Below are 13,496 nucleotides of genomic sequence, written 5' to 3'. Positions count from 1 at the left end.
TTTATTTATATTTTATAGAATATAATTGAGATTATGAAAAAAAATCTTAAACATCGCCATCTAAGTGAAATTAATGTTTTAATTTAAAGGGAAGGACGAAGGAATGGTTTTGTCTTCACTACTTAAAAAATAGTGTGAAATAAATAAGTAATCATTGAATTATTAGTATATTATAATAAATTATTGCGTAAATATTACACTGTTTTTATTTACCTCCCCGTCTCACACAAGCGATTGTATTAAATGTTTTTCAGTTTTCAGATCTTTTTAATTAGGTAAGTAAAACTATTAGTTAATGGGAACTATGATGCCACAGACTCAAATATATCAAACTTGTAACATCCCTCTTTTTGCGCCGGGGGTTAAAAATATTAATAGCAACTTCGCGAACTAAATATTGGCCTTCTCGCCAAATATTTACTGCTTTCTTCTACTGCAATCTAAAACAATCAGTTGTCAAAGTTGTTTTAAGAAAACAGTAAAAAAATCTGTGTAAAGTAGGTAATATTATTGTAGGTAGGATTCGCTCTATATCGTGTATTGTGCTGTCATGGCATTCCCGTAATACTTTCCCCACCAAAAGTTTCTCAGAAAATATAACATTAACTGAGAAAACAAACAATTTAATTCAATGAATATGTCAATGTTATCATTACTTTAAGGTCACACAAATAAGACGTTTAGACGTTTGTGATAACAGGACAATGCAAGTAATTGAATAGCGCACCCCACTGCGAACGAAATTAAATGAACGGAGCCGAACATTCCCTTATTCGTACACAGACCAGAAAAAATAAAGAGCGGCCAAAAGGTATCAGACAAAACGGTGTTCTATAGAAAACGTGACCCTGTTACTATGAACTTCTCCGTCGGGCCATCTGGTCATAGGCTGTCCACTGTCACATGAGCCGTGTTAATAAAGGCAGTTTTTATAAATAGTTCTATCCTTCTTGCGTCACTCTAGCAAATATTATTTTAGGATAGAACTAGCTACTTATCCCTCGTATTTTATGTAGTTTCTCACCGGTTCTTCTCGATAAGAATGAAACTTTGGAACCGCGCAACTAGAGCCATTACTGTAACGTTTTAAAAGAGCCTGTTAAACGGCCTACTTGAAATAAAAAAAATGATTTTGATTTTGTATGTATACAATCTGAGGAAATAATTAAGCTTTCGTCCAGAGTTATAACAAAGACCTCGCAGAGATACCTAACAACCTAACGCCGAGCATTTATTCTTATTTGCTGCACAATTTCTGGCTTCATTGGACTTATGTCTTTATGACTAGTCTACACATTCCCTAATCTTTGTTCGTAACATCTTTTCCGTTCATATTTTATTAGAAAAACGTTTCGTCCCGCTGCGTAAATACGCTTTGTCGACATCCACATGCAATTTTATTTTATTTCCTAGGTATAGTAATCTTATTAGCTACGAACAGTGGAGTCTGAAACATTTGTGAAATGAAATCGAATTTCAGAAGACAGTTGGTAATAAATTGATTAAGTTTAATCCAAAGAGTCGTGATGCTTTTCTGTGAATAAAAATGGTCAAGAAAAACAAATTGGATGGGTGACAAAAAATATGGGTGACCCCTTCCTCAAATTTTATTTTTCGCCTGACCTTGTCATAAACATATTGGAATAATTATCTTAGTTACTTATTCTAAAGTGATGCTTTCACTTTATCTCGACAAGTACTTCGCCTAAATAAGAAAAAGAAGAAATAAATATTTAGCAATGATCACGAATTCGCGATTTTAATATCGAACGTCTTGTAAACATTTCTTTCGAGTTCAAGTGTTTGACTTGTTGATTTATATTTGCAAAGGATTTTAGAAAAAAATCGTTTATGTGTTAAATTGAATACTTTATTGAGAATCTGTTGAAGGAAGAAAAATAAATTACTGAAAGAAATAAAGTCATGATGCTCTAGGATCCTATAACGTTGAACATGTTTTGTTTAATCATACTGAAGCCCACCTACAATATTTTAAAATAAACAAACACTCTTAAAAATTACATTTATATTAAAGCTTTAATAATAGTATTTATACATTAACATTAACTTGTGTATTGTTTCCTAACTTTTCTTGGGGCGCAACGTAAAGTACGAATTCAACGGTCGATGGACCAGCTTCATACCACAAGTTACATTTTACAGCCAACGAGATGCCCATGGAGAAATCAGATATTTGTATCGCTACTAGAGGAGACTTCTTCGTGCGATCGAGGGGGAAAACATCCGGATCAAAGCCAGGCGGATCCGGGAAGTACCGTATCTTACCAATATGCTCTTTATCGTAAGCATGGTACCCCCTGCACTCCAACCAAAGTTTTCTTTTATCAGTTTTCATCCATTGTATCACTTCAGCCGGCGCAGATTTGGCAACCGTTGAATTGGGAAGCAAAGGCTGCCCGGACCATTTTAATTGTCTATTAATTCTTACAATAACACACGGTTTTTCCCCATAACCGTAAGGAGATTGGCCACAAGGCCCTAATTTACCTACTTCTCGTTTTCTTCTATTGCTAGAGAGCAGTTTGTCGAGTGCTTGCACGTACTTCCCATAATCCTCTTTCTCTCCATTCTTATACCAGATTAGCGGGTAATTGGACTCTGAAGTCGGCGCTGCTGTAAGTCCTATTCCGTGTTTCGGGTAAGTCAGCAATTCAACTTTGTCGACCTTGTAGTCAACTAAAAATCTGAGGGAGTACAATGATCCGTAGAGAAATATCATTGTGTAGGTGCTGAGGAACAACAGATACATGATTACGTAGGCAAAAAGGCTCATCCAACCTCCGCCGGTTCTTCCACAGCACTGTTTCGTTTCCTCGTCGTAGAAGTGATCTTTAAACTTCTTTTTTACTGTAATGCCATCGACACTTCCCGCTCCTCTTGATGTGGTCGGTATAGAAGGTGGTAGCGGCGGTATTTTGGTCGCCGGTTTAGGTTGTGCATTTGCTGCTTTTTGAGACAAAGCAAATGACTTCGGTTCATTTTCTTTTTTCGACATTATCACTAGCAGTTAACATAGAGCATTACTTGACTTCACTAATGGGTTGACAGTTGTCAAGACAATACTGGATGTTGTTGTCAAAGAGAATGTAAATCAAAAGTTTATTCAGTGAGGTTATGATATAACTTGTTTGGTTGTTATAAAAGAGTTTGGATATTATATTTTTGGGTTCAAAAATAGTCATAATAAATTTCGTTGGATATTTGGCTGATAAATTATTCCATTGAACTGATATGGTGTTGTAAGACTAAACTAAACCCGTCTGGAAGATATGACAAATCCTTCATGTTATTGGAGATAGCGTCGGAAAAATTGAGGATCAAAATCAAATGATACGGATTTATAACTTAACGAAAACTTTGCTGCACACAGCGAACATCTAGGCTAAACAATTGTCAGTAAGGTCGTATTGCACCCTCAGCGAAACGAGTCCGACTCACAATTGACACGAATTCTTGTACATCTAGAAAAAAAGGATTGTAATAAGTATATTGTAGAGGATGCAAAAATTAATACCTACGTAAATATCTGGATCAATATCACTCACAAAGATCAATATTTATTTAACATTCAAGTCCTGCTTATGTAGTAAGTCTAAGCTGTTTATCTAGTTAAGCATACACAGGTACTTACTAAGTCTTGTTGGCTTTACCTAGGCGAGTTCAGTTGTGTCAATATTACCATTGTTTATGGAATGCCTGACACACCTGCATGCAAGCTTTGAGTCCACGCTAGAAGGTACAAATATGACATCAATAGAATAGTTATGTTAAAATGCATATGTATTTTAAGACAGTGTCAACCAATTAAGAAATGTTTTAAGGAAAAGTGTAGTTCAGACGTATTGTTGACCTTAATAAATGTCCACTTTCAGTCTGAACGGTTATAAAATTTTCTTTCCCTTAAAAGCTGTCTATAATTAAATTGAATCAAAATAAAAAAAATCCATTCAAATATACCGAAGTACATCCAAACTTACACAGAACAAGAATGAAACAAGATTCTGACCCCAAACAAACCGTTGAAAGCTACAATAAAATGGACAATGGTTAGATTACAGAAACGCAGACACATGAAATGCTCTCAAACTGTCTCCAGGGAAATGATACATTAGGAGATCGGGAACTTACGCCTTGACCGATCCAATCTCAGGGACAGATCAGCAAACGACAATCCTTTGAAATTACTCTGGGAAGCTGAATTTTCTCCTGACCAATGGAAATGACCACTACGCTGTTCTGGCCCCAAAGAGCTTAAATCCTGTTAAGGCTATCTGTCTGTCTGGCTGTGTGACCGTCTGTTTATCCTTATGACACCAGAATGTATGTCATAAACCGTGAATGTTAGAGAGTGGTTTTTACAGATGATGTTTTTCTGATGCCACTATAACCGAACTACTACTTAATAATCTAACTGGAAGACAAAATTGATTTTCATTTTTTAAACTTTTAGTAAATAAGGCAATCCTAGCATAATATAACCGAACCAAAATTGTTTAAACAGGTTCGCGTAAGCTCTACGGATATGTGAGTCCAAAAAAAAGTTGAGACGAGTAGGTCCAAACGTGCTTGGGAGTAAAAAAGACTCCATAACAAGGAGTTTAAAAATTTAAAGCGAGGAACGAGAATTTTTAATTTGACGCAATTTAGTCTGTCTTCTCTGAAAAGCGCTTAGTGAGAGTGAATAATGCATGCTCATACAAAGAATAGTGCAGCTTAAGTTTTTTAAGAATCTTCCTAAAAATGTTGTAGCAAAAGAAACGTTGTTTTTTTATAGATAGGCCTAATGATTTTGGCCGTAATGAAACCAATACTTTTCTCTAACTAGCTGTTGATAGCAGGTTCGCCCACTTGGATGACGATTATAGCTGCAAAATCAATAAACCTTTATTAACGCACTCAGTCACTAATCCAATATGTGAGCTACATCGATACCAAATTTCATCTACAACGATCAAGCAGTTTGTTTCAAAGTGAAAAGGTCACAAGCATACACACACACACACACGCATTTTATATATGTATAGTGTGATACAAAATCTCAATAAAAAAAAAGGTTTGTCTTTATAGAAGAAGTTTCATTTGGTACCGAAAGTAGACTTCATACAATATTGAAAACACAACTAAAAATGAACACAACATCGTATACGGCCAGCAAAATAAACTGATGATGACCGGATATTGGGAGGCCGGATGTCAACGGTTGTACCCGGCTTTCGGGTCACTCTTTGTATAAACCCGGTTATCAGGAAGTTACTTAAGCTAGAGTTGTACAAATATGACGGATCGAAGTTCTCTTTATACTTATGTTGTGTTTTATGGTATTTGTTAGCGCCCCCGAGTCGATTAAGCAAATAAAACTTGCCCAAGTCAAACGATTCTAATTCGAAAGAATAAATTTTTGAGTTGATGGATTTCATTTCTTGGGGAGTGTTAAGGCATGCTGTTGTAATTATTGGCCATAAGTAAGTAATTATACCAGTTTAAGACCCTTTTTATTTAAACCACGTCTAAAGAAAATTTGAAATGCTCTGAAAACTTATCTCGGAAAAGGTGAGGTTGATTGATTTTTCCTTGACAGGTATCTACGTGCGATATCATTTTGGCTTTAAATTGTCAGATTAAAATAACCTCAACGGCGGCCAGGGCAAAATGGGGAACCCTTAGGCCCCTCTGCGCCAGAATTACACCTTTGCATTAAATAAATTTATATATAAAACACTGATAGTTTAGCTTGCTATTTATCGTCACTTTTTCACAAGTGGAAACTAACAAAATGATAAAACTTTTGTTTCAATTGTCTATAAGTCCATTTTGTTAGTAATGTTAAATATGTTCCGCATTTTCCACTTCTTACACTGCTACCAATGCCCATCAAATATAACCCATTCCTTACTAAAAAAAAAACATTATTCAAAAACTTTTAAAATATTTCTTCAAAACTTAATTCTCCAAATAATCTTTGTTCATATCGTATAAGATAAAAATTGAATTATGTAAGGAACTTATTTAATAGGAGAGTTTGAGAATTCTTGTAGAACAATGTAGTGAAGTACAATGGAAAGTTTTCAACTATATTTAAAGTGAACTCTGACGGAATAATGGGTGTACCGAGATTGTTTGATCTATGAATATATGCTTTTGTGATTTGCTTTTAAGATATTTGAATTATTAAAATGTTTTGAATAAGAATAGTGATCGTTTAGACGGTGCATAAAATTCATATTCGATTAAGGTAGTATATTTAACTTAGAATTTTTTTGAGCAATAATTGTGATCGCCTAGATAACGTATAATAAAATTCATATTCGATTAATTAAGGTACCTAGTATCTTAGACGAAAAATTAGCAAGGTAATTTATGGCTGAAATATGTAGAGTTACATGGTAGTTAAATGGGTGTCTTCGTGCTTGTGTCTTGAATATTTTCGTACCCGCGAGTGGTTTTTTTAATGGAATCATGTTATTTTTACAAAAATTTGACCAAGCATAATATCCATTGATTTTCTACCTGCAATACCCTAAAAAAGTTTTCAATCAACATACTTTGATCAGCTCTAACTGACCCATAAACGCTCTCCAAACATTTACGTACTCAAGTCAAGTTTACTCAACAATCCCAAATCAAATAGTTTCTCGCGAATGCAGCTATTTATATCCTGCACAGTGCACCATTTGGTAGCTACTAAATGAGCAAACATACAGTTTAAGCGATTATTTCCTATTTATATAGCAGAAGTAAAATGTTTGTGCGCTTGCAGTTGCTCAACAGCGAATTCTATTGTAAATTTCTGCTCAAAGTGAATAATGAATTTAAAATTCATACCGTTAGTCGTTTTGGAATGGAAAGCTTCTAAAAGTTATTTGCGCGTTTTTGCCTCATTAGCAGTTTTTATGATTGTCCATTTCAGTTGATATTTTAAAAGGCTGCACTGATTTTCAAAAGACTGTGTTGACAGGTAGATCGACCTTTTGTTTGCGCAACGTCGTTTGGACGTTTTACTTCCTTCCAATATGGGTCGTGAGAGAATTGATTTTCAAAACACGAAAACTGTGATATTGATTTCTCCCCTTTACAGATCAATTCTGGGTTTATACAGCCAAAAATCAATGTCTGTGACTAGATTCATATTAAAAATGACAACCAACGATATGAAAAAATAAGTTAAAACGTACTCAAAATACCTTTATAAGCAAAAAAATTAACTCCTGGTATTACTTACATAATTAAGTTTTAGGTAAGTGGTCCCTTGCTACTAATTATGTGATACCGAGTAGAATCGAAATTAATTATTCTTGAAACTTTAATTTAGTGTCTCGAAACTTATCTCATATTTTGTTCGGAAGAAAATTGCTATTGATACTTTGATGTAGTAATTATTTTCTGAGTAAAAACGAAGTTCATTTAATATTAGCAAACACACGAGGGACAAAGCGCTCGTGGCTAAGCTATAACCGCATACGTGATTCGATCACAGGTTAAGCTATGCTTGACGCGGTTGGTCCGTAGATGGGTGACCATCTTTGTCATAACGAGTTCCTCCGTGTTTCGGAAGGCACGTTAAATTGTGGGTCCCGGCTGTTATTCCTACATCCTTGACAGTCGTTACAGGTAGTCAGAAGCTTGAAAAAGTCTGACAGCCAGTCTAACCAAGGGGTATCGTGTTGCTCAGGCAACTGGGTTAAGGAGGTCAGATAGGCAGTCGCTCCTTGTAAAACACTGGTACTTAGCTGAAACCGGTTGGACTGGTAGCCGACCGCAACATAGTTGGAAAAGGCTAGGCCAATGATGACACGAGGGACAAAGCGGACTATTACTGAGGCTCCGCTCTCACATTTGGCGTCAACTATTGGAACGGACATATAAACCTCCTTTTTGAAGTTGGTTAAAAAACGCACTTATGGTACTTAAGTATGTGTAAATTCTCAAACTTCATTTCATAATTTAGATCTTCAAAACTCATACTACATTAGATATACTTTTGCATCTTTGAACCGACACGGGTAAGAATCTCAAACATGGAAAGAGTAAATATTTTTCTAAATATTCTCTGTAACATGACAGTTTACACCCGAATACACAGGAGACCCCTTTTCACTTCGTTGACTGTACGATGCAATACGAGCTGTCTTGTAAATAGCACTTTTACTCAAAGGTCTGAATAAGCTCTCCACTTAAATGTGAGTTGCACTTAATTTAGTTATGTAATGTACTTAATATAATATACTAAGTATTATAGAAATTCTGGTACTTAAATATATTTGAATAGTTTTTAATATTGATAAATAATCATTTGCCGCAGAACTTTATAAAAACTAATAACCGTTAAAAAATCCTGGGGTACTATCACCACGTCTTAAAGTAGCATTATTGCGAATAAGAGAGAAGTCACTTTACGCAGAGCAAAGCGCTGTCTAGCTTCTACAACCATAACCATGCAACCTCCTTAAAGTCGTGGTGGTAGATCTTTTTTTCCCGTTAATAATGTATTTAAATTCCGTGTCCGTATATTTCAGTACCTTCTTGTTCATTTGCAAATCAATACTAAAATGAATGATAATATATTACTCTCTTAATATCCTGAAACTCATATCCTACACACCTAGTCTACAACATTACAGAACATCACTCATATTCGCGCCGAAACAATAATTTCCTCCACACCAATTCCCCATATCAATTATTGGCATCTCGCTGTTATGAAAGCGGTCACACTCGCAATACAAGCTCAAAGCTGATTTCAGACGGTGCGAGAATATCATGCAAGCATCAGTACATTGCTGTCAATGGTCAATAACTCAAGAATCGATAGCCTTACGACCCCGCAATGTACTGTAACTCATACGATTTCTAGCATCGTATATATAAGGCCTGACACACCAGAAGCTGAAAGCTCTTCAGTACCGCCTCGGATTACAATGAGAGAGGACGTGTTTCGTTCCTGTTGTCTCGGCTCTCGTCACGAAGTTTTAAGATGTTGTGTGTTTAAAGTTTCATGTGTTTTGAGAAAGTGATGTGGTTTTTATGGATATAATTTTAATTCGATGCCTGGTAAGTAAGTTATTGAATTTAATTGTTTATTTTTTTTATATTTATTTATGTTTTTCACACACTTTAGTCTTAACCCCAATTTTGGTAGCCTAGCGTTATAAAGATTGACTGCCTTGCACGAGATCTCGGGAGCACGTTTGTCAGACTAGACTTAAATTACTGGATTGCCTTATAAAACACTCAGTGAAACTCGTAGTCAGGAAGTGCTTCAGCTCGTAAAGCTCCCGACCCCTACGTAATTTTTGACAGTCATCTATTTCAACCAGCTGTACTTTTACATATTGAGTTACCATGACTTGTAAGAATCGACGTCAATAGACCATCACTTCTTGAAATATACAGCATTCAGCTAACAAGCTATTCTAGTAGCCAACACCAATATATCCCCTGAGGAATCCTAGACTGAAGAACTAAGAATGACGGCTTCTGAATTACTAAACAAGTGCCGACCTACTTGTTTCGTTGCACCTTAAGCTAACTTGAATATTTTAATTCTGGCTGGATCAGCCTCTTCCGGCCTTTTACGAGAAGAAGTTTGTTTATTTTTGCCGATAGTTCGACCAATATTTTTTTATTTCTACTATCGACTAAGTATTTAATTCAAACAAATAAATGATTTATTATTATTATTAAAAGTAATCGAAATTCCAAAATACTGACTTACATTTTACCAATCCGACATGTGCGGCTATGATGATTCATGGGGATTATATTTATTACTAACTATAAATATTACAATTATATTAGCTTCAAAAAATTATTACAACTTCAAGAAGCTTTTAGTAAATATTATAATTACCATTAAAATAATGAACTCCATCATTATGGGACTTCATCAGAATTTCTGTGCATTGTTTCCAAAGTGTCGACATTAAGGGAAATAGCTTTCTTATTGACTTGGCTCTCTTAACTGACTTTTCTCATCGGCTTAACAAGACTTTTCCATTTAGCGTCTAAGAAACTTAATTGTCCACTTCATCTAGTCTCATTCCTTTATTGATTGGCATTGTACCTTTAATTAATCGTATTCTTTTTCATAACATTCTTAATTTTATTTTGCTTGAATTTGCTTAGAAAACTTTTTTTGTAAAACTGCCCGAACTGACTTCTGTCTTAAATAATCCCGAGTATATCATTTTTGTTTAAACTCTTTACTTTCAAAACTATGTTATGTACTATTTATGAAGATATTTTTTTTGGATCGACCTAATAACAGAGTTCTGAGTACACTCTAACACTATTAAGCTTTCTCTGTTTTTGTAACTTATACCTATACAATTACTGCTCTGCTCCTATTAATCATAGCGTAACGACACCCATCCTCGTACTCATATTTTTTTGGAATCGGAATGTACAAGCAGTGTTCTAAATAAAATTTTCATCAAGATAATTTCTGTTCAAACTCAAGCGTTGTAAGAGTTTAATGAACTATTCAAGAAAGCTCACAGTTTAGTTAGCTCTAATTAAATTTCTCATTTTCCCTCGTCAAACCCTAGGAAGCCTGACGTCGACTCCTAATAAATTAAAAGTCCATCCACATTAGCCTGACCACATTAACCCTTTTTACAGAAAACTAGAAAACAAAAGTCTATCGATGTAATGGCATTGTTGAGTTCTGTTCGGTATCAAAAGCAAATCGGTTCCGTGAAAGCGGATAGGTACTGAACAATCTATTTGTAAAGGAAAAAGATTATTACTGTACTGTAGCTGTTGTTACAGCAGCATAAAATTTCATAGATGGGGATCTATGAAATTTTTATCTGTCCAGCTTACAGGTATCATAGTTCATGAGAAATAGAGTAGTGACAGATTGACGGATAGACGCACAGACAAAAAAGTCAGAGTTATAGGTTTCTGTTGTAACCCTTGGATTACGGAACCCAAATAAACTGAGGTACCGAACCCGCATAAAGGCTTTAGCGTGATGACCTCAACAACTCGGCAATCAATACAGTATCGGGAAGCAATTAAAAAAAAGGCATTTGGCCGGGATACCGCAAAATGGTTGGAAAGACCGCGACGATTTTGCTATCGTAGCGTTTGCTATTTGGGTAATACCTCTACCAATCAAATCAAGACTAGAATCGAAAATAAACCGATACCACAGCTTGATAGCAAAATCGACGTACCAAAGACGTGTTGGTATTTGATTGGCTTTTGACACTGCAAACTAAATCTCCTGGATCTGAGGCCTACTGAGGTAATATTTTTCAGCTGTGGAAAAGAGATACCGCTCTTCGCCGTGTTTGCTGTCACTCTTCCACAACCATAATAAATATTACTTTAAGACTTGGCGGTAGACCCTCGGTACTGGTAGCAGTAACAAAGTTTAACTTGACTTAAATATATTGTAGACCTTTGGGATATCTGCGAATAACTAGTTATAACAATGATTTATTTAGGGATGTTTAGAAGACCTAGATCATATTTTAACAAAGCTCCAGTGGATGGAAATAAACTAATTCTATTGTTGACAGTTTATTTAAAGAATCGGTAGAGTGCGAGGTGGAATCGCAGCTTTCAAGGTTTCCTGCAAAGTGAAATTCCTGACTTTCAAACTATTTTTTCTATCTGTCTTTAGAGATAACCTTGTGGCAGAGGGATAGGGAGCGAATTAATGGGGTTCCTGTTTTAATCCTGACTTTGATAAGCTTGCAGAATAATAACATTATGGCTTTTTCTTCAAACTCTTTTCTCTACCCAACTTTACCCATCATAATCACTCGTGAGAGTTCATCATGTATCATACTGTCAGCACGTGACTGGGATATGAAGTTTACTGAGAGTTTTCACATCTGCTAAGCTCTTTGAAAACTTTTTGGTTGGTCACCAATTGCGTCCATCTTACTGAGAACTATAATTTAGTCTTGGCGGTTTTACGGATTCTTCTAATATAAAAAAAAACATGCAGCTAACATACTTTTTTACATTGGTAGAATCTTGATATACTCATCGTTCTAAGACATTTTCTCGTAAATCGTTAGAGGTATGCATTGGATAAACAGTGGACAAAGCAAACGTTTGGTTCGTTAACGAGCGCATCTGTTTGCTTGCACTTAACTAATGAATGAACATTGAAACTAATGACTCATGGACAGTTTCTTTTTGTTATCGAATTTCATATTAAATAATTTATTCCTTGTGTCGCGGGGGCTCTACAAACATTTAGGTCCCAGACACCCAGATTCAAGACAAGCATTCATGGATCACACAAATGCTTGTCCTATTTGGGGATGAAACCCGCAACACGTCGCGCACATTGGGTTTGGCGTGGTAACCTATTATACTACTTGGTTATAAGTCCAGTCTAGGATTGTCGTTCAACACATGAATGTATATAATGGATGCTTTTTGTTGTTATGTGTTTAAGTACAAATGTGATTAATGTAAGCTAATGTTTTCAATATGTTTTCATAGTACAAAACAATTTGTCTCCTTCGCTTTATTCATTAATCATTTCTGTTTCCTACCGAGTTGAAATAATGTTATGACTCTCATATGGCTTCTTCCCGTCCCACACTGAGATTCGGGTTTTTGGCACAAAAACCTGACCAATGTGGCCAATTATCATAATCAGTCTTCCCTTTCGGTTTAAAGACATTTATTTTCTTATAAAAACTATACAGTTCATTTAAAATAAGGTATGCATAACAAATTCAATTAAAATATGGTATCTCTAGCGCTTATTACTATTAATTACGAGATTGCTTACATAAACATTTTCTTTACTTAGAATAAGTTTCTATGTTAAATTTTATTACATTTCTTTAATAAGTACTTATATATTATTTTTATATTTCTATATTTAAATGTAACAAACACACTGTAACAAAACGCACGCGCGGCGTGATCCCCGCGTGGTACAAGCATTTGTGTAATCCACGAATGCATGTCCTGAGCCCAGACTAACAACTCCTTTTGAAAATTAAATAAGGGTTAAATTTAATAATGCAGGAATCTTTTTTTTATAAAATAATCACATCAAGCTTCATAAATATTTGCCCCAATAATATTAGTGTGATTGTAGGTTTGCCGATTGTAGTTTTGTGTAATTAGCTTTGTAACTACATAGTTCTCTAAACTAATCTAGTTCAATTGTTTTTGTAAATAGGTTTCTGCTTGTTGTTAGCTAGTCTCAATTACTTCAACCAAGTCAGGTCAACGGTTGTTCTACTTTGTGTAAACTGTTTCTTGTATTGTTTTCACTGTGAAGACTGGCTTTTCAAAATAAGGCCATTCGTGGATAATGGAAATCTTCAGATTAGCGTGATGAGCGTTATAGAGGCATGTGAAAGGGCGCGTTGACGCGATTAAGTTCAAACTGACAACTATTGCCATTAAGTAAATATCACCCGTAGGGTGTCGTATAAATGCGCTTTCTACTAAATCTAAAAATATGAAATCATAAGCATTTTATAAGGTCATCC

The 13,496-nt window shown here is 35.2% G+C and overlaps 2 protein-coding genes across 2 annotated transcripts in view; one reads left to right on the top strand and one right to left on the bottom strand.

The window, feature by feature from the left end:
- Nucleotides 1-2,042: 2,042 nt before the first annotated feature.
- On the bottom strand, nt 2,043-3,376 carry LOC113496882 (sodium/potassium-transporting ATPase subunit beta-like). The gene has a single exon (XM_026876259.1). It carries the CDS (start codon nt 3,014-3,016, stop codon nt 2,051-2,053), a length of 966 nt encoding a protein of 321 aa, XP_026732060.1. The 5' UTR covers nt 3,017-3,376; the 3' UTR covers nt 2,043-2,050.
- Nucleotides 3,377-8,936: 5,560 nt separating this feature from the next.
- LOC113496874 overlaps nt 8,937-13,496 on the top strand; it is a 29,484-nt gene continuing 24,924 nt past the window's right edge. Inside the window, exon 1 of the mRNA XM_026876248.1 lies at nt 8,937-9,069. Within this exon, the coding sequence (XP_026732049.1) occupies nt 9,063-9,069 (7 nt within the window). The 5' untranslated portion in view covers nt 8,937-9,062. The remainder of the gene's footprint in view (nt 9,070-13,496) is intronic.

Source organism: Trichoplusia ni, chromosome 8, assembly GCF_003590095.1.
Source record: "Trichoplusia ni isolate ovarian cell line Hi5 chromosome 8, tn1, whole genome shotgun sequence".
NCBI lineage: Eukaryota > Metazoa > Arthropoda > Insecta > Lepidoptera > Noctuidae > Trichoplusia > Trichoplusia ni.
This window is presented reverse-complemented; position numbering and strand designations above follow the sequence as displayed.

Coding starts and splice junctions, on each gene's coding strand:
- LOC113496882 (XM_026876259.1), bottom strand. CDS start 3,016: ATGTCGAAAAAAGAAAATGAACCGAAGTCATTTGCTTTGTCTCAAAAA.